This window comes from Pithys albifrons, chromosome Z (assembly GCF_047495875.1).
Source record: "Pithys albifrons albifrons isolate INPA30051 chromosome Z, PitAlb_v1, whole genome shotgun sequence".
In the NCBI taxonomy this organism is placed as follows: Eukaryota; Metazoa; Chordata; class Aves; order Passeriformes; family Thamnophilidae; genus Pithys; species Pithys albifrons.
The window spans coordinates 20579896-20602586 of NC_092497.1; the positions used below are offsets into that span (position 1 = coordinate 20579896).

The window sequence follows — 22691 nt, forward strand, 5'->3', positions numbered from 1 at the left end:
AATTAAGAGCTCTACTCACAAGCTTTAAATCACAAAATATGGAAATATCTGAGACAACAAAGGTGATTAATATAAAGCTCTGAGAATGAAGATGATCTTATATAATTGATCTCATGTAGGAGATGCTTTAGGGCAGCAGCAACTAAAGATCATAGGGACTGGCTTTTTATTTCTCAATATAAACCTCTTGGAAAGAATTTCCTAAAAGTGCTTGCTGTAATCTGCTCTGATGTGTGTGGGTGGATGCTGGCAGAAACTATGACATGTAGTATCACACCATGTGAAATTAGTCATTGGGGTTCAAAAAGCAGCCTGTCACTGTGTCAAGAGGGTTAACTGGCCTTGATACAGCATCATCACACTGACTCCCAGGGCAGTACAGCAAGCATCAACATTTAAGCTTTTGACATAGGTTGCCTTGCACTGTAAGAATGTAGCATCTCTGTCCTTTCTTTGAAACATGTTGTGGGCATACGCTATATAGATATATAAGAGATAAATAGATATAAATATAAATAGATGTAGATAGAGATATAGATGATATATAGATTTGTTGGTAGGATCTTAAATAATTGAATACGGAATTTCTTCAAAATTTAGGTAACTAACCAATATAATTTTCCCCAAAGGGAAACTTTAAAGAAAACCACAAAAGTAAATTATGATTATTAAAAGAAATTGAATTTCAGAAACACTGAAAGGGTGTTTATTTCATTAAATTAAACCCCTTCCTTTCTATTCTGATTTGAATTTTTGAATAATGATTTTAAATTATTAAATTAAAATATAATATAGTGTAACTAGTAAAATTATATTTTTAATTGATCTCATCTGAATTTATTTTGAGATCTCTGACAAAGAAAAAGACAGTTGTTCATGTTTCTGTAGAAATTTTCCTTTTTTTAATGCTTTCATAGAAGAAGAAAAGTATTTCTTAAATACCTATAGAGAAAACAATTTTTTATTTAGCGTATGAGGTTTTTAGTATATTAGTAATTCAGTGTATTTATAACAGCACCAAGAGATACCAAGAGGTGCTGTTATAAAACTAGAAAATGAAATGAAAAAGAAGCATATTTAAGTCCTAGGTCATGGGTTCCTCTCTGTGTTTCTCAAAACCTCAAAAATGAGGTCAGATGAACAAAACCTGTTTCTGCTCATTAGCTCCTGAAACTCTGCTGTTCTGCCTTTTAATATAGGTTTGAAAAGGTTGCATAATTTTTGATGGAAGAAAAAATATTTAAAAGGTCATATCATACTATGCACCCAATTAAGTGATGCATGCACAGTATCTTCACAGTATACCAATACTAACAAATAAGGGAATGAAGAAATCTACTTGTGAGTTTTTTAATGCAACTTAGGATACATGCTCTTTTGCATATAAATCTGATTTAAAAATCACCATACCTGAAATCTGATGGGAATCACAATAATGGGGTTGAACCATTTGTGCTGCCATTAGAATCATGATGTCGCTGCTTAGTGACATCATGTACTGAACTTCCCCTGTTTTATATGAATACTCTATTTATATAATAAAAATGCTAATATTATTAAATATTATAGCATGTATTTAGCATAATCTAAGTTAGTTGCATTAGAAAGAATTAATGTGGCTAAATGTGTAGACTGTAGATGCCCACATACAAGTTAGACTTCATTTATGTATACTATTTATATTGAGCAGAGCTTAGACTGATGAAACCAGTGACATTAAGAGCCCACCTCTTTCTGAGGCAGACATGTAAAGTATGTGATGTAAGTCATATCCTGAAAGCAAGTATTTCTCTCCACCAAGAGCATGAGGTTACTAGTTCAGGAACGACAAACATCTGTCTTTAAGTGAGCTGAATCCCATCTATTATTCCCTGCACTGTAACTGTACTTCTCAGAAGAGAAGGTAGGAAGAAAAGTAAGCCCTCATTTTGGAACAAAATGCAACCAGCTAGTTCAGACTAGTGTAATAGAAGGCAATAAAAGGCAGAAGACTTCCATCAAGGCATCTCAGTATTGATCTAGGTTTAGGTTACCTTCTATTGTCAGTTGAACCAGCTGTAAATGGGCTGTATTCCTTTGGATTGAACTATTGAGTAAACATGAAACTTGCTGCCCTCTCACTCACACTGCTCTAAGGACAGACACTGAAGTGACTCATCACCACTGTCTTCATGATCCAGTTACATTTGAATGGAGCTTTCTCCAGAAGTTGATAATCTAGAGTTGTGCTCAGGGAGAAGGTGTGAGAATAAACTGTGCTGTAAAGACAGGATTATATTTTCAGGAAAATGGAAAGTGGATTCTTAGCACCCTAAAGTAAGTGGCAGAAAACTACATTGTACATTTTGCTTTTGGTGGAAAAAGAATATTACATATATTTATCTGGATGTAACTTGAAATATCTCTGGAGAAGTGCCCTTTTTGCCCTTATTTTTGTTTGTTTGTTTGTTTTCATTTGATTTGTTTTGGTGGGTTTTTTTGGTATTTGCTTTGATTTGTTTTGTTTTGTTTCTTTTTTAATTGCTGGAGTCAAACTTTGCCACTTGTTCTGTTTGGCATGAGTTTTAATCTTTTTTTGTTTTGCTTTGGTTTTGTTTCTGAGGTTTTTTGTTTGTTTAAAAAAAGAACATTTTTTTATCTCAAGACAGCAGTTCTCATCATATTAATGTAAAAATAATTGGATTTTATATTTGCAAGTCTAACACCTCAGCTGTAAAAAAAAAAAAAAAAACAACAACAAAAAAAAACCCAGATATGCGAACATGCCAAAGATTGTATTGGCAAGAAAAAACAGTAAAAATTACTTAAAATCACTGACTCAACTTGAAATGGTTTGAAAAAGCTAACAGCATACTGGGCATCATCAACAAAGATGCTGATAAAAAAGAAGCAAGTGTAATTTTACCACTATGTAAGAACTTTGTTGTGTTCATGTCTTGTTAACACCTCCCATCTGGTCTCTGTATTTCAAGGACACAGTGGTGTTTGAAGAAATGCAATTAATGGGAACTAAAATGGTCAATGGATGGGTCAGTAGCCTTTTCAGGAAAATATAAGATGACTGTGACTCTTCGATTTTTACAGGAAAAAGCTGAGTAGGATACGACCAAGCTTAAAAAAATCCTGAAGCTGTAGATAAGTGAATCCAGACTCTTTCACCTATTGCCACAATGACAGACCTAATTCTAAAGCACAGTAAAGAAGGTGCTTTCTTACATAGGCAGAAAGGTTATCAGAAGGCTGTAGGAAAAGATACTTTACCGGCAAATTCTGAAAATATAGGAGGCAAATCCATGGGCAAGAAGGTACATAGATGATACAAAAAAGAGAACAGGCAAAGGTGAACCCTATAACATCCCAGATACAATACTAGTAGATGCTTGGGAATATGATGGGAATCGATTGCAGAAATATATCCCTGTGGCTGCATGCAACAACAGAATACTAGGTTAGGAAGGCTATTGGTCAGGCCCAGTAGGATGTGTCTTATATTGTTAGAAAATAGACTGGTTGATCACCTCAAACTCCACCTTCAATTCACTGGCAAAATAACATATGTTTCCCTTTCAGTTTGTAAAAATAACACTGTTTAACATATCATACTATGCAGCCTTCCTCATTAGTGCTGACACAATAAATAAATGCATATGTACCACCTAGAATTTCTATAGTTGTCAAGATTTGAGGCTTATACTGTTTATGAAAGCCTATTTTTCTTAATGAAGTCACTTATGAGTTCCATCAAAGTCAGACTTCATGCAGAAAAGGTCATCTATAGCTTGTCAGCTTTCCTCTGCACTCAAAAATCCCACAGTTCTGCATATGATATTTGGTACTTCAATCCCCATCCATGAATTTGGATGTTGTGCAGCTTGCATTGAACTTTCCCCATGGACCTTCAACTGCTAAAAGTGCAAATGGATATTATATAAGGTATCAAACTTTTATTGTTTAAGAGTAGTTTCATATATGGCAACAGTGGACAACTAATATTGCCAAGAATGACAACAAGCACATGCCTCACACAAAAAATCAAAATACTGGAGAGGAAAAAAGATTCACTCTATAAAGGAATAAAAACCCATAACTCTTTGACATCCAAGTAATATGAATGTTGTTAATACTGTTCAGAGTTGCATTTACAAACATTTACATTTTCTGCCCTTTAGACAAAAACTCCTTCAAGGAATACCCAGATTTTGCTCTTGGTCTACCCAACATTCAGATTCCGTCTGAAAGTCATCAGTTAACTTCAAATATAGATCTAATAACAATAACCTAGAGGTATACCCCTCATTCAGTATCATTTATTGTATATATTCCTCATCTTTATATGGATAATAGGCTTGTTAGCACCAAGTTCTGAAGGAGCTGAATGGTTTTGGGATGGACAGTCCCTAAGCAGTGTGATGTGGCCACAGCTTCCTACTGTTACACATAGATACCAAAAGACTGGGTCATGCTTATGGCAGAGTTCCATTTTATGGTACCTTCAAGTCAGAAAGCCAGTGCAGCTACCTCTGGTCAGCATAGGTAATGTCAACCTGTTCTTCTGCCCTACAGCTTCTACCCCAGAAACAACACTATCCACTGATGTCAAAAAAAGTATTGTCTCCATTTAATAAGATTTTTATTTAGCATCCTTCTTGCGAAGGGTATGGTCATAAAAATTTCATACAGTATAACAGTTTTGTTCCACTCAACTATAAATATGTTATAGACTGAGAAACTCCTACTTGACAACATCCTTCAGTAATTTCCAATATATCAAACATCATGATATTGGAGACAAGAAATATCTATTCCAGAGTTAAATAAGAACAGAAACATTATTCTGCGTAACACCACAGACTGAGTCATTAAAGACCTCTTCCCTCAGGGTCACTGGAGAGGCTGGGATGTGCCCTTTCCAAAACAATCAACTCTAAGTGCTAAAATCCAGGAAACCTCTAACTGGCATAACTTACAAAAAAATAAATAAAATCCAATAATGCCAACCCTCAAAGTAAACAGGTAACTCTAGACACACCATGAAGAAGGGTTTGTGGCAAAAAGCTGACAATATTCCTGAGTCTTGTGAGCCCTTTTGGCTAGTTATATGTATATTGAAAAACAAAAGAAGTTCTAAAATCTGATTAGCTGTCCATTTCTAGCCAGTAAGCTGTTGTCCAGTAACCAACAACCTTGGCTGCTTGCTTGACTTGCCATCAGTTCCTCATTTAAACTTGTAAAATTTTAATTCAATTCATCCAGAATAGTATTTTTTAAGACCAAATTTTTCTTTATCAAAATAGAAATAAAAAAACCAAAACACCACAGACATTTTCTGAAGAAGACTGCTGCTCTACTGTTCCGTGACAAATTTTCAAGAAAGTGGAATCATGTTCAAATGCATGTGCTTTTGTCTCAGTGAATGTTTTGCCTTACCATGAGTTTCCTTACTTCCTTGTTATTTCCTCTCTGGAATAAAAAGACATCTCAAATGTCATAGTTGAAAAGTCTGCACCATCATTTATCCCTTTTAGACTATTTTCTAGAAATGTTCTGATTTAAAACCACACTTCACAATCACATCCTGATGTGAAGAATGAGTAGGAATGAGTGGCAGAATTGAGCAGCATTAACATAACGGGTAATAACCCTTAAATAAGTCACTTTCTTGTTTTGCATAAACACCAACCAACTGTTTTTACTTCAGTTACTATAAGATACATACATTAGGACCTATTTTCCAAGGTACATGAGAAGGAGGAGGTTTGCCTACAGACCCTGCTGTCAAGCTAAACAGCAACCACCCCTAACTCAGCCAACTTAGTAAGCAAGTGCATCAGCACAGCCTGGCTCACCTGCATCTGCTCCAAGCTGGCTGGGATGCCCAGCACTTCACAGCACTATTGGAGATACCCTTTGAACACTTTGATACTGAAAATAATATCATGCTTTTACTACGTACCCTGAACTTACTGTATGTCTTGGATAAAGAAGGAGCATCATTTCAGGGCACCAAGAGCAGAGATTTCTCTGTCTTGTCTTTACATATTTCTATTCTCTCACTGTGTGTTGGGAGACTGGTTTCTGCTCTTCACAAGAACTTTGTTCACATGAGAAACTGTAGTGGAAAGAAATCCTGGGATCATTTTTTCTCAAACCCTTGGAAGAAGGGCATTGGTACTTTAAAACCATATTGCCTCTTGATTCCCTGTGCTCTTAAGACACATAAAACCTTGTTTCTTCTCACATTCTCTCATTTTCTCCTTACTGCACCCCTGCACCTCTAACAAACAGCAGGATCACTATGTTAACAATAGAAAGGAGAATTAGTGGTATAGCTCTCCGTGTCTCCTGGCCTGAACATCTATCAGTGCTCCTGATTTAATTATGTTACTTGTTCCTAAGCAGTAATACTATAGTCAGACTATAGCATTGCTATTCTGTTCCAGAAACTACAAGAAGTGGTACTGATCCATGGCTACAAACTCACAGACGCTAGTGATTAATCACAACCAAAGTCATGCAGGTGATTCGGAAACAGGTTCTGCTAAGGCCCACCTGGAAGATCGATTTGTTGAGTGTTGTAGGTGGGGTGGGCTGGCCTAAGCTGCCACCTCCCCAGAGGCGGACAGGAGTAGAGCTTGGTGTGGGCAGCCAATGGCTCCCTCCCATTCCCTCCTTCCTCTGCACTCTATTTTCCCTCTGGTTGGGGCAGGGCTTGCCTGGCTTTGCTACACACCGCCAGAGAACAGCATGTACCTTGTCCAGTCAGCCACCAAGGATCAATCCAAGAGCCACCTCTGAGCTCAGAGAGCGCTCCGGAACAGAAGGGCAGCAGAGTACTTCCAGTTTAAAACTAGCAGAACAGGTATTCTCAGCTACCAAATTAGCATTTTAACTAAAGGGAACCACTACAAAGGGAGGCAGGCAGATAGTTCAGATAAATTACTTGGTGATCAAATCAGCCTTGAACTATCAATTACAACGATTTTTTTTCTTTGGTTGTTTTTTTTTTTCCTTTTTTCCTGCAAGAATGAATGGAAGCAGTAAAAAAAAATAAAATTGGAAGGCAGAAGAATTAATCAAAGGTACTGATTTATTTGCACAGTTACACGTAATGGCTAAGGTATGTATGTTTTAGCTTACTTCCTTGGAGACACCCTGCAGAGTGTAACACTTTAGCAATAGTTCACCAACAGTGTATTTCATATTAATACAGAGCCACTACTTACTGCAGTTATTTCAGCAAAAATCTGCCTTAGCAGAACCACTAGGACTCTTCTTTAGCTTGAGTAGCATGCTTAGTTATTTATCCCATAGCAACACATAAACCATTTATTTCTAAACAAAAGTGATAAACTACATCATTTTATACCAGTATTATATAGCTCTGAACAATGAGTCTATTATGTGTTTTTTAAAATGATGGTGGCTTTATTAAAAATACAGAAGAGCAAAGAATGTGGGAGACATTAAAAGGGTAAAGGGAATTTATTTTGCATACTTAATAGAAACCTGTCCTGTCAGTAACTACTAAGCTTTAAAAAGCCAAAGGTCCTCACAAGAAAAAATAATTATTCGCAAGACAGAATTTTGCTTATTGCTAACTGACAAAAATCTGCAAAAAAATCATACAGACTGATCACTATTATGGGCTGCTTCTACTCCTCTGAGCCACAGAGAGGATGGGAAACACATGAAGCATAATATAGCACAGTCTCACACATGCTGCACTGAAGCCTGCTTCTTCCCAAGACACATCTCTACCAGTCTATTTATGCAGCAAAACTACATGTAAGTATCCCAAAATAGCTCACACAAACAACAGCTTCATTTTATTCTCCAGCCTCCAGAAATTCAAACTTGCTATTATAATTTCTCTTCCTGAAATAAGTCTACTGAAGATTTTTAGAAGGTACTTTTAAGTGCAGGGACTGAACCTGATTACTACATGGGGAAAAAAAAGATATGCAATGTGTTTAAAAAAGTATGTAATGGGTTATCTTTTTAAAAATTCTATACACTTTATTTTACAATAAAAAGCTACCTAATTTTATTCCTTACTAATAACTGTGAAACTCAGCAGCTGAACACCTTCAATAACCATGCAAAATCTATCAAGTCAAAATTAAAGCCTGTGGCTTTCTTGGGACATATCTGTGTGTCATAATAGGAAGGAGAGCCTGAAAGAAACAAGGCAAACACATTACCACATTGCGTCGGTAGTCCTTAAGGAGCTGGTTGATCGGGATCTTGGCTTCATAACAATGCTCATTTTGAAAAATTCCTTCAGTATTTTTAGCAGCCAAACATCAGTTTTCCTTATAAAGCTGATTCTCAAAGTACTCCATTTCAAAGTAGGTTTTAAAATCCTCTGCTTTTTAAAGCCCTTTAAACTCGTCTCCTGTAAGAATCCAGGCTGTGAAGGATGAATTCTAACGTGCTGCAACTCCTTCCTTTTTCATGCTGAGTTTACTCTTGCACTGTGCTCTTCGGAAATGACAGTGCTTTTCTCTTCTGTCTTGTATTGCCCTGGGAGGAACTAGTCTATTTTGAATCTATTCTCCCTGCAGGTCACATGGGAATGAGGGCAGCTGAAAAGAGCCTCTATCTCTTTCTTGCAGTTTGATAACAACAGGTTTAAAGGTCAATAACATTGAAAAAAAATAAACAATACTGATGGATAATAAATGAAAGGAAAAGATGAATGTAAATTACAGTAACGTTTGTGAGTATGCAGGGAAATTCCACTTACAGATAGGCTAGATAAATTTGTCTCTGCAGAGTAAAGAAAGGACTAAAGATTTTCTCCTTCCAAATTAACTAAAAGCCTTACCCAGAAATGTAATTAGTCCCTTTCTTTTCCTTCTAACACTTGCCTAGATACTGTGCATAAGTACTATTGTCTAACTTCCCAAAACAGAAAGTATTCCATCTGAAAGACATTCAGAACACTCTGGGGATGTGAAGTAAAAATGAAATTCCTTATTGACTGTTAAAGTCAAGCACACATACAGACAGTGATTGTTATAAATCACTGAAGGACAAAATACCTAAATTAAAGAACTTCTCTACTGAACTGCAGAAAGAGATCTTTTCCTGTTACAATAAATATGTTAATAGTTTATGCATTACAAAACCTCCTTGCATTTATAATTTCTAGCCAAAAACTTGTCATAAAATTTTGGGAGTTTATTTCTATGTTAGCATATTTGGCAAGTTCAACATTAGAAGATAGAAAGATGCAGAAATCTAGACAAGGAATATGATGTTTAATTTATACATTTAGAATTTGCTCTGAACTGTGTTAGAATTTGTTTTAAACTGAAAGAGCAAATTTATTGCTGAACAAGTGGTTACATGCATAATAGCAATTCCTTTGCACAGTCTCTACAAGTGTTGCAGTGTATTACTCTTGATGGTAGTGCAGCTAGGTTAATAGTGAAAGTCAGACTTAAAAACTGTATTTATAAAATTTAAATAGACTTCGAAAACAGAAGGAAAACATCATAAACAAGCTATGCATCAGAATATCAAAGAAATCATCAAATAGCAATGTATTTAAAGTGAGGCTCTCTAAACCTCTTGCATATTATTTTATAACAGTATAAGAAAATGCATTACCAACTACACTGTATATCACTGGGAAAGATCCCAGCTTCTCTGGAGGCTTTTCCCAGTGATCTGCATATAAATTGTTCCACAACAGCAGAAGGAATGTTAATAAGCTTTCTTGCTAAGCATTCTGTTCTTCATGTTTTCTGGCACCTATCTCTCAAATACCACCTAGTGGCTAGCACAGGGCCTTTTGCAGAGTTCCATGGAATCAAAAAAGTTAACTTCAAAGAGTGGAAAAAGCATATGTGATAAATTTAGCTCAAAGGGTCATACAGTCATGGGACCTCTGGTAGTTGGGTCTGTCACTGAGCAGGTCACACGTCTATAGAAGTGCATATAAATCAGGCATGATGACATGAACATTTTTTATTCCTTTAACAGACAGAAGAGGTAATGGAAAAAAAATCAGATAAAAAAGAAATGTTGGGATATTATGAAATAGCTGGCCATTTTGAAGTTGATATTTTTTAAGTTTGCCTGATTATTTATTATTTATAAATATGAACATTTTTCCTATATCAATTAAGGAACATAAAATGAAGGAAAACAAGTCTTTTGACTAAGTAATTTCACAATACCTTAGTGAAATAGAATATTCAAAAACTATTTCTGCTGCAAAGTAAATATCTCAGGATAGTTTGTTCTCAACAGCATAATAGTCAAGATACTGCTTTCTTCTTGTAGTTACTAGATATAAAAGTAGAAAAACATTGTAGAATATTTAGATAATATATATTACTTTACAATATAAATACACTCTAGTTTCAAGTACCTAAATAATTAAGGCAGTGGTTTTAAATGCAGATTCAGAAAAAAGGTTCTCATGGAGATGCAGATCTCCATCTCATTAACTAAATGCTAACCATTGTGAATATGCTTTCTTTTTTTAGTCTCTGTCCTCTGCTTCTTAGAAATAATTAACTTCAATGATTTTGAAATATATATTAGGCAGCCATACTCCTAGAGTCCAATGCAGAGCCTGTCCTGAGATAACAAACTTGGAAGCATAGCCTTCGAATAAAAAAAGGAATTTAATAGTATAAAGTAGGGCTCACAGTCCTCCAGGAAATGTTAGTTTTACCTGAAATTCATAAAACTACTTTGGTGAAGATAAAAAAAGTCAACCGAAACATTCTTAATAGTATAAGAAAGGCAAAGCTTTGTTTAAAGAAGAATTTAGAGAACCCATTAGACCAAATTTGACAGTTAACAACAACTTGTAATTCATACCTAAAACCTCTTGTGCTACCATTAGCATCAATGGCAGTTTTGTATAAGTTTTAAGTAAAGATAAGAGTGTACTAGACCACTGTGCATACAGAAGATGGTTCAGAATTTATATATATAATTCTGTAACTTAAACAAAACAACAATGAAAAAATTGTTTCTTTTAGAATTGCTTTTAGAATCCATTTACTTTTTAGAATGGCAGGAAAAAGGCTCTGAAATTGAGGTGGTTTGGGGTTGCCTTTATGATTAAGGCAACTGTTGACTGTACAATGAAAATAAGAAAGAAAACAAATTAATGAAAATACTAAAAGGTTAAGCCATTCACTGCTTCATACTCTAATAATAAAAGCATCAAGAAAAGGAACAGTATTTTTTATCTGCATGTATTGTCAATGGACTAAGGTTTTAGCTATATAGTTAAACTGCCTAAAGAAGAAAAGATGCAGAAATAACACCAGTAATAAAGTGTGAAGGATTCAAACCACTTTCAGGATGCTTGTATCTTAGTTACTCATCTTCAAATTAGTAACTAATTGAATTAAACCAGTGTTACATTGCACAAAATTGAAAATTAAAGTGACTTGCAAAAAGTGTGGCTTAGGGAATGAGGCACAGGACTGACTGTTCTGTTCCACATTTGGGGACATCTTTGTCTTGAGGGTATGGAAAATTTGCTTAAACATTCTGAGTTTTGTCTTCCTTGTTTGTAAAACAGGGATAACCCACACCATGCTGCATGAGAAGCACTTGAACATCAAAGGATTGAAAACATGTAATATGTGGCAGGTTGTTATTGCTGTTGCATGCAAGCTGAAGAAATGGATTTCCAGTCTCAAACCTCCAGACATAAATAATGAATGGTCTTTTAACTGTGTTATTTGGAATACACATTAGTAAATGAAAGCTATAAAACAGTCTGCTGCCTTTTGATATGCAATCTCAGTTTCATCACTATTTTTTTAGTAGGATTACTAAAATATTTTTAAAAACTTGGAGCCGGGCTTTTTCACTCAGGACTATCCCTGTTACAGCTTAGATTCTACTGCATCTGGTCTTGTTCACAGTCTGTCTCTTTCCTCATATATACTTTCCAGTTTACACATTTATAAGAAATATAGTTTTCAATATAAAAAGAGTATGCACTGAGAATTGAACCTAACCTTTCTAATCTCTAGGACCACATATGACACAGTGGGAAACATTTTCTCACAAGCTAAGCACCATACCAGTTTTGCAAAACTGCGAGTTGCACAGCTCATTCTAGTTCATCCACAGCACCAGATTATGCTCTTATGTCCTGTACTGCAGAACTACTGAAGGACAGAAAAGATAAATGAGATGCTCTTATACTGCCTGCATGGGTGGGTCTGAGAAATAGTAATGCTGATGTACATTTAGAAGTCATGTCTTTCAAAAAAAATCGAGTCAGAGAATTAAAGAAGTAAATTTTTGACTCAAAGATTTTGCCACTGCTTGACATAGCAAGTGATTGTTAAAATGTTCTTTTGTACATTTAGAATTCCAGGGAATTAGACTCTGCCTAGGTAACAAGAGGTAAAAGGTATGTCTATTTATAAGTATACATGTATATAAGTAAAAGAATTACAAAATGTAATAATAACTGCAGTGCAGAATTCTTCAGAAGGGAAAAAGTCAAACCAAAAGGCACAAAAGAAATGCAAAATATGTCACCAGTGTTTTCTATTATATCCATTTACATCTAGCTGCCTGGATTGAGCTACTCAACTTATGAATAAATATGGTTTATTAAGTCAGTAGTCGCAGTATACATGAAGTTACTATGTGCTTTACAGACTCAAATGTACAAAACACCTCATAGGTAGTATGACAAAGAGGGCCTTCTCTGAGAATACCCCACTCTAATACAATGCCTTGTTTGAAGATGCTTGATCTCAGTTCTCTTTGAAGTTGTCAGGTGTTGCTGCTGAGCTGTATCATGAGCAGTGGAGGAGACACATGTCAGAGAGAGGCCTTACAGTGTCATACTACCTCACATAGTAAAGTCAAGTTCTTGACATATGCCAGACTGAAAACATACCCTTCTGCCTTTATTCCAGCCTAATTTTAGTTTGATTTAATCACATATTCAATTATGTATTAGCAAAGTCAGTACTCACTGACTACTCAGTACTCGCTGACCACATAGACTCAGTTGCAGAAATATAGTACCTGTGTAAAGCTTTATTGCTAGAGGTATGAGATAAAAAAAAAAAAAAAAAAAAAAAGAAAAAAAGAGCAACTTTTTAGGAGTAGAATACTTTTTTTCCTGACAAAAATTATTTCTAGGTGAACACTGTGAGCTCATGCTATCAGCTAAGGCTGTAGTCTATGGTTACATCTGTCATTAGTCTTGGAATAAATGATGCCTTCTAATGTTGGATTAATACTGCATAAAAATGAATAGCCTAAAGTTAAATACTAGCTTGCTGGAAGACTTTGGACTTGAGCTGAGCTAAGGCTTCCCAGTGCGTCAGGCTGTATTTTTGTTTTATCAATAAGTATAAAAAATCCTCTCAGATACTCAGCCATGGATATTTCTCTCTATATATATGAACAGACAGATATATAAAAATATAGTTTGCATTTAAAAAACAATCTCTTTGTGAGCTCTAAATGCGCATACTGCAATAATTACAGCACTAATTGCATGGTTAAAAGGAAAATCTGTAAATGTTTCCATCAGACCTTTTTTTTTTCAAGTATTTGCTCCACACAAACTTGGACTACAATTTATTAGCTAAATAGTTGCTTAAAGAATAAACATTGGTGGTTCATACTAAACTTAGTAGGGAGTTAAGCAGTAGCTATATTTTCCAAGAGTAATATTTCAGTCTTTTAGGCTAAACAAAAAGATAAAGCCTACCATTTTCCCCTTTTGTTAATGAAGCAGTGTCTGCTACGAAAAGCAAGAGAGAACTGCATTCCTTTTAAAAAGATTTCATAATTGGGGTGGGTCCTGGACAAAATTATTGTCAATTGTCAGGGACATCATTCAATAATGATGTTTTACCATCATCTTGTTCAGGAGACTGGAATGCTTTTGCTGTCTATCAGTCAAATACAAAAGTGGGAGATTAGGAGAGGAAGCTGGAACACACTTAGGAATACCACCATTCCAAGACTGTGTAAGCATTTCAAGAACACAGTATAGACCACCATTTCAAGAAGACAAAATTTGCATGTGCAATCTGAAAATTTAGATATATGCTTAAATTTTAAGTATGTTAGCTAATTTTTTTTTTACTTGGATAGAACAAAAACCTAACATTAACAGCAGAGCTGCATTACCCAAACACAAATATTCTGAAATGAATATTTTTGTAAAATTTTATCTTTTTGGAAATAGTGAAGCAATCAACGTTTACTGTCAGAAAGTCTTCCTGAAAGCCATTCTGAAGTGGAATATTTGCATTCATGTAACAGCATAGTTCTCTACAAACAGAAGAGTGGATTTCTCCATGGCTTCACTGGAAATTTGGCATCCACAGGTATGGGACCATGGTCTGAATTAGTCAGACAAGGATAAGATACCTTTTTGGTAGAATGACATCATCCATACTTCTAAGTCCTTCAGAAAAATGTCAGGAAATAAAATTAAGACTAAGTTATTCATTATGATACAAAGACCTCCTTGAAGAGGAACTACACCTCTACAACACTGGTGTTTTTAAAAAATTTATAAAATCTTTTTAGTCTTCTGCTCTGATTTGGTTTTGAGATATTAAAAGCTCCAAAGGTTTAATCTGGCTGGTACAGGGAGAAGAAAGAAAAAAATACCCAAGTGCTTCATATGAACACTCAGAAGTACTAAATGTGTTTGTTTTTTAGCACAAAACTGTGAAACTTAAAACTGTAATTAAAGGTGGAAAAAAGCTATATATCTAAAAATGTAGGAAACTACTGGAGAGCATTCTATGAGACCAAATGAAGGTTAAACTTGTCACAAATTATTTACTGAGATATAAACAAGGCACACTAAGAAAGAAGTCTTCTCACTAGCCTTGAGGTGTCAGAGGGTTGGGTGATTATTTAAACTGATCAGCTAGGCTCCTGCTATAGACAACTCTGATAGGCACTTGTGGGGGTAGTTTGTTTCCATGATTCAGACATCTATTTTAAGACAGACAGAACTGCTCCTCTCAGCTGCCTATCTGTCTTTCTGTGAACTATGACTCCCTGCCTATTTTACACTATAAACCTAGACTTTGGGTACTTGATAAATGCTATGAAACTAGCATAAAACATAAAAGTTTTATAAAATGAAGGTTGGTTTTTTTGCCACTTCACTCTTTTGTGGTAGCTGAACTGAATGTAGATAGGATTAAAAATTGTCCTTTCATAGAAATGTAAATTTCATATATTCTCATATTTGGCCTCACATCTTAACATATTTGGATTTTTGTGAGATGGATGGGGATGAATGGAAACAGGTGCCTGGTCGTAGAGGCAAAAACAACCCCTCTCGACCCCTTTCACCTGCCAGGGTGCCCTTAAAAAACAGGTATATGGCCCTGGACTCAGACAGTCTGTTGGAGGACAAGCAGGAGGAGGATCTATCTACAAGGTCTTCTGGTTACCCCCAGTCTACCCGACGGGTTACAACTACAGGTAAGAGGAAAAAGAGAAGGGTTGTTGTAATCGGTGACTCCCTTCTGAGGGGAACTGAGGGCACTCTATATCAGCCAGACCCATCCCACAGGGAAGTTTGCTGCCTTCCCGGAGCCAGGGTGAGGGATATTACCAAAAGACTTCCTAAGCTTATCCAACCCTCAGACTATTACCCGCTGTTGGTTGTCCAGGTTGGAAGTCCAGGGTAATTAAAAAAGATTTTAAGGCTCTGACCCGATCATTTCATGGGACAGGAGCACAGGTAGTAATTGCCTCAGTTCCTGTGCTAGCCAGGATGAATGAGGAGAGGTTTAGGAAAGTCCAGCTTACCAATAGGTGGCTTACGGGCTGGTGCTATCGTCAAAATTTTGGGTTTTATGATCATGGGGCAAACTCTGTGTTGCCCAGTCTTGTCCAACCAGATGGGCTTCATTTATCTAGGAAGGGCAAAAGAACCGTAGCCCATAAGTTGGCAGGGTTAGTTAGGAGGGCTTTAAACTAGGTTTGAAGGGGAAAGGGATGGCAACTGGGCTCTCCAGAGATAAGCCTAAGGGCATAGAGCCCGAGTTGAGAATGAAATCAATGGCCCAGCTGAAGTGCATGTACACCAATGCATGCAGTATGGGAAACAAACAAGAGAAGCTGGAAGCCATCATGCAACAGGAAAACTATGACATAGTTGCTGTCACAGAAACGTGGTGGGATGACTCACATGACTGGAGTGCTGCTATGGGGGGCTACAAGCTCTTCAGAAAGGACAGACAGGGAAGGAGAGGTGGAGGGGTGGCTTTATATGTTAGGGAGTCTCTTGACTCTGTTGAACTAGAGGTCAGCAGAGACAAGGTTGAGTGCCTGTGGGCCAGAATCAGGGGGAAGGCCAACAAGGCTGACACCCTTGTGGGAGTCTGTTACAGACCGCCCAACCAGGATGATGAAGGAGATGAATTGTTCTACAAGCAGCTGGCGGGTGTCTCGAAATCTCCAGCCCTTGTTCTTGTGGGAGACTTTAACCTGCCAGATATCTGCTGGGAGCTTCATACTGCAGAGAAGAGGCAGTCTAGGAGGTTCCTGGAATGTATAGAGGACAATTTCCTCCATCAACTGGTAAATGAGTCTACCAGGGGTAAGGCCCTGCTAGACCTACTGTTTACAAACAGAGAGGGGCTGGTAGATGATGTAGTGGTTGGAGGCCACCTGGGGCATAGTGACCATGAAATAATAGAATTTTCAGTCCTCAGGGATGTAAGGAGAGCCACCATTAAAACCCCTACTCTGGACTTCCAGAGGGCAGATTTTGGCCTATTCTAAAAACTGATTCAGAGCATACCCTGGGAAACAACCTCTAAAGGCAAGGGGGTCCAGGAGGGATGGACATGTTTTAAGAAGGAAATTTTGAGTGCACATCAACAGGCTGTCCCAGTGTGCCGAAAGGCCAGCCAGAGGGGAAGACGGCCAGCTTGGTTAAATAGGGAGATTCTGAAAGAAGTCAGGGATAAAAAGAAAGTTTACAGACTATGGAAAAAAGGGCTGGCTACTTATGAAGAATTTACAGATAGAGCTAGGTCATGCAGGAAAATAATTAGGGAAAGAAAAGTGGAATTTGAAGTAAATTTGGCTAATTCATTTAGGGATAACAAAAAGTCCTTTTATGAATACATTAATAACAAAAGGAGGGTCAAGGAAAACCTCCATTCTCTGTTGGACTTGGAGGGAAATATAGCTAAGGAAGACGAGGAGAAGGCTGAGGTACTTAACACCTACTTTGCCTCAGTTTTTACCAGTAGGACAGGTGGCCCTCAAGACAACTGGCCTCTGGAGCTGGTAGACAGGGAGAGGGAGCTGAATAGTCCTCCTGTATTCCAGGAGGATATAGTTACTGACTTACTGAGCCAGCTGGATCCTAACAAGTCTATGGGACCAGACGGGATCCATCCCAGGGTGATGAAGGAGCTGGAAGGAGAGCTTGCCAAACCACTCTCCATCATCTTCCAACAGTCCTGGCTCTCTGGGGAGGTCCCAGATGATTGGAGGTTGGCCAATGTCACCCCAATCCACAAAAAGGGCTGCAACCAGGACACTGGCAATACAGGCCTGTCAGCCTGACCTTCGTGACTGGCAAGGTTATGGAGCAGTTCATCCTGAATGCAATCACACAGCCCCTTCAGGGTGGACAAGGGATTAGACCCAGCCAGCATGGGTTTAGGAGGGGCAGGTCCTGTCTGACCAACCTGATCTCTTTTTACGATCAGGTGACCCACCTGGTGGATGAGGGGAAGGCTGTGGATGTGGTCTGTCTGAACTTCAGCAAGGCCTTTGACACTGTCTCCCATAATATACTCCTGGAAAAGCTGGTAGTCCATGGCTTGGACAAAGTGTACCCTCTCCTGGATTAGGAGCTGGCTGGAGGGTCAGGCCCAGAGAGTGCTGGTGAATGGAGCTGCATCCAGCTGCCAGCCAGTCACCAGTGGTGTTCCCCAGGGGTCTGTATTGGGTCCAGTCCTGTTTAACATCTTTATTGATGATTTAGATGTGGGGATTGAGTCCATCATCAGCAAATTTGCTGATGGCACCAAGTTGGGAGGGAGTGTTGACCTGCTGGAAGGCAGGAGGGCTCTGCAGAGGGATCTGGATAGACTTGAGAGATGGGCTGATTCCAATGGGATGAAGTTCAATAAGGCCAAGTGCCAGGTCCTGCTCTTTGGCCACAACAACCCCCTGCAGCGCTACAGGATGGGCACAGAGTGGCTGGAGAGCAGCCAGGCAGAAAGGGACCTTGGGGTACTAATTGACAGGAAGCTCAACATGAGCCAACAGTGTGCCCAGGTGGCCAAGAAGGCCAATGGGATCCTGGCCTGTATCAAAAATAGTATGGCCAGCAGGACCAGGGAAGTGATCCTTCCCCTGTACTCTGCATTGGTGAGGCCCCTCAGTTCAGAAAGGATATTGAGGTGCTGGAGTGAGTCCAGAGAAGAGCAACAAGGTTGGTGAAGGGACTGGAGCACAAGCCCTATGGGGAGAGGCTGAGGGAGCTGGGGTTGTTTAGCCTGGAGAAGAGGAGGCTCAGAGGTGACCTCATCACTGTCTAGAACTACCTGAAGGGAAGTTCTAGCCAGGGGGGGGTTGGTCTCCTCTCCCAGGCACTCAGCAATAAAACAAGGGGGCATGGGCTTAAGCTCTGCCAGGGGAAATTTAAGTTGGATATCAGAAAAAAATTTTTTACAGAGAGAGTAATCAGGCATTGGAATGGGCTGCCCAGAGAGGTGGTGTATTCATCATCCCTGGAGATTTTTAAATGCAGATTGGACGTGGTGCTGAGTGCCATGATCTAGTAAATGGACTAGAGTTGGACCAAGGGTTGGACTTGATGATCTCGGAGGTCTTTTCCAACCCAATCAATTCTATGAATCTATGAAAAATGCCAAGACATTACCTTCTCAGTCTACATCAAATTATTGTGGTTCAAAAGCTACACCTCTGAACTCCCACTCTATCTTTCCCAGAAGAGGGAAAAGTAAAGAAATCAAAAGGAATATACATATATACAGTACATCATCTATGCCTACCACTGACAACTCATGTAAGACCTACTGCTCCTGAATACTCAGACATCTGGAGGGAAATATAGTATGTACTGATAATCATTGATTCTAAATTCCCAGTTTAGGACTAATTTATTAGTTCTTTCTTATCTCTTTATTCCGTATTTGTATGTTTGAATATTTTTTCATTAAACAAGGTTCCAAGCACAAGAAAAGCATGTTGCAGTGTATATCTCTAAGACACCCACAGTGACACTGACTGTGAAAACTAGCAGAGATGAGAGTAGCCAGAAACCTCATGTTGTGGAGGCATAAATTGCATAAATTGGGTGCAAGCATTTCAGTATTGTTAATGCAGTGCCACACTTGGCACAGACACTGTGCTTATTTGTCCTTTGTCCTTCTATGAGTAAAAGAGATACTTTTTGTGTCATCAAACATGTCACAATTTAGCCTATTCTACGGCTCTCCATAGAGGCATATTTATAGGCAGGACAGCAAATCTGAAACTGGAATAATTTTATTTTATAGTGTCTAGTGCTTTACTTTCACATACTCCAGTGATAGCCTTCTAATTTAACAAATCATTCTATTCCTTTTTTCTTGATGCTCTCCTTCAGTACTTGATTAGCAAAACTGCCTCTAATTTTAATACTGAATTCAATCCAGCTAACTTCCTCCTAGATATTTGCTGATGTATTAAATGCAGAAGAGAAAATCTTTAACTAAAATAACAAGAAAGACATCAAATCTTTCTCTTTCTTGATTTAGGATGTTCTTTTTTTAATTAAAGGCTGTTTGTCAACTTTACAGCATATTGCCTTAAAAATAATAATAGAAACACCAAATGGCTCAGATTAGAAGGAACCTGAAATAGCATCTAGTTACATTTTCCTTGCCATTGGCAGGGACACTTCCAGTGGACCAAGCTACTCAGAGCCCCATTCAGCCTGGTCTTGAACAAAGCCAGGAACAGGGCATCCACAATTTCTTTGGGCAGCTTGTTCCATTGTCTTACCAGCCGTGAATGAAGAATTTCTTCCTAACATCTAATCTCTTTTTTTCCCTTTTTTAGCTTAAAATCATCTTCCCTTCTTTTACCACTATATATCCCTTTAAAAAGTTGATCTACCTCTTTTTTTCTAATTCCTGTTTTGTACTATACGGCTGCAGTGTGGTCTTCCTGAAGTCTTCTCCTGGCTGAACGAATCTAACTCTCTTGCCCTGTCTTCAAAGTAGAGATGCTCCAGTTCCCCAAACATCTTGATGGGCCTCCTCTAAACTCAATCCTACAGGTCCACATCTTTCCTCTGCTGAGGACCCCAGAGCTGGACACAGTACTCTGGATAGGATCTCACAAGAGCAGAGCAGCGGATTCATCTCCCTTGACCTCCTGGCCATGTTGCTTTTGATACAGTCCAGGATGTGATGGGCTTTCTGGTCTGCAAGCACACACTATTGGCTCATGTCCAGCTTTACATTCATGAGAAACCCCGTCCTTCCTGGGAGGGCTGCTCTAAATGAGTTCTTCTCCCCATCTGTACTTGTGTCTGGGATTGCTCTGACACAGATGCAGCACCCTGCACTTGGGCTTTTTGAACTTCCTGAGGTCCTCATGGGCTCAGTTCTCAAGTGTGTCTAGGTCCCCATGGATGTTATAACATTGTTCTGTTGTGCCAACTGCACTACTCATCTTTATGTCATCTGCAAACTGGCTGAGGGTGCACTCAGTCCCACTGTCTGTGTCATTGATAAAGATATTTTAAGATTCCCAGACTCAAGACAGGGCCCTGAAGGACACCATTTGTCACCAGCCTCTACCTGGACATGAAGTCATTGACCTCAACTCTCTAACTGTTTCCATCCAGCCAATTCCTTACTGAATGAATAGTCCACCCTTAAAATCCGAGTTTTTTGAATTTAGAGTTAATGATACCATGTGGAACTGTGTCAAAATCCTTACAGAAGTTCCCTATTAGGCATTCCATTTCACCACAGAAGGGTCCCCAGACTGGTCAGGCCCAATTTGCCTTTAGTGAGGCAAATCAGATCACCTCCTTGTCTGGTATGTATCTTAACAATGCTTCCATGAGGATCTGAGTGATGATTTTCCATGGGCCTTTTTTTCCCATTTTTCATGTGGCTTTTTCCCAGCATTTGGGGCTCCAAGGGGCCATTTGGGGGGCCAGGGGGATTTGGGGGCTCTTGGAGGGCTGGTGAGTTCAGGAAGGGAGTTGGGGTGGGATTAAGAAATTTGTGGTGGGATTAAGGGAATTTTTGGTGGAATGAAGGGAATTTGGATGGAATTAAGGGAATTTTGGGTGGAATTAAAGGATTTTAGTGTGGAATTAAGGGGGTTTGAGATGAAATTAGGAGAGGTTGGGTGGAATTAAAAGAATTTGATATGGAATTCAATATTCCTTGTGTGAAATTAAGGAGATATTTGTGGAATCTTAAGGATTTTAGATGGAATAGTATGGATTCTAAGAGGGATTAAAGTTATTTTTGGGTGGAACTAAGAGATTTGGGGTAGAATCAGGGTTACTTGGGGTAGAAATAAGGGAATTTTAGATAGAATTAAGACAATTTGGATTGGAAATCTGAAGATTTGAGGAATTTTAGGCGGAATTAATAGAATTTTCAGTGAAATAAATGTGGTTTGTACTGCCCTGTGCCTGTACATTTGCAATGTCAAGTCCTACCTGTTCATTTCCCCAAATCCATTACTGATGTACTACTTCAGATAATTTTCAATTACAAAGAGCAGTCCAAATTGATTGAAAGGCCTGGACTTAACTCCCTCTTTTTATTAAAACAGAGCACCTACAGAAGAATAACCAGATACATGTCAGCTTAGTATCTCTTCAAAGTTTTACTTTACTTACTGAAACACAATGAAACCTAAATATTAAATTGTCACTTCTTTGAAGAAGAAACTTCTTTACACCCTTTTATAAAACAAACAACTAATTGAAAGTACCTTTTCCTCAAAGAAGTTTTTCTTTAGAGGAACATGTTTTTTCAAATATTATAGCCTTTTGTCATGGTAGCTTTTTAAACAAGTTAGATTTATGCATTTTTCATGAGAACATCTACATGGCCATGACTGTTATATGCTGTAAAATACGCTATGTTTCAGTTGTAAAGCAGAAAAGTTAAAAAATATTATGTCAGCTATGAGTCTTGTCTTCTAAATAGCTATAATTGGATACATCTAAAGATCAGAGATTAATTTGCTCTTATAATAACATGCAGCAATGATTTGTTCATATATCACTCAATGCTTCAATTGTCCTCATAGACAAACCTGACTTGTGTTCTCCTTGAGGTCTGATATATTTTGAAGCCAGAAACTACTCTCTGATCCTAAAAATTCTTTCACACTCAGCATCCTCTCTTCTCATATTTCAACTATGGTGCCCAACTGAAATCTTACTCTCCTCTTGAAGTTTTACTCTGGACCTTCTGCAAAGCTAATTCTGTACCCCTCTCAGTTTTTGCATCTTATTTCTTATGCACTATCTTAAATCTATCCTAAAGCAGTTTTAAACACTCTTTATGTTGAGAAGCCATTATGTAGCTTTCTCTGTTAAAATCTTACCTCATTTTACCAAGTCACACTTCTGATAGAATTTACTGATATTCCCATATAAGTAAAATGTTGGAACTGAGCTTTAAAATAGC

At 38.0% G+C, this 22691-nt stretch overlaps 1 protein-coding gene across 4 annotated transcripts in view; it reads right to left on the bottom strand.

Moving 5' to 3' along the window:
* PDE4D (phosphodiesterase 4D) overlaps positions 1-22691 on the bottom strand; it is a 387174-nt gene that overhangs the window by 136486 nt on the left and 227997 nt on the right. Inside the window, exon 1 of one of the 4 annotated variants that reach the window (XM_071580005.1) lies at positions 8202-8389. The exons of the other annotated variants lie outside the window; for them this stretch is intronic. Within the exon in view, the coding sequence (XP_071436106.1) occupies positions 8202-8266 (65 nt within the window). The 5' untranslated portion in view covers positions 8267-8389. Of the gene's footprint in view, positions 1-8201; positions 8390-22691 lie in introns of those variants that run through there. 4 annotated transcript variants of the gene reach the window in all.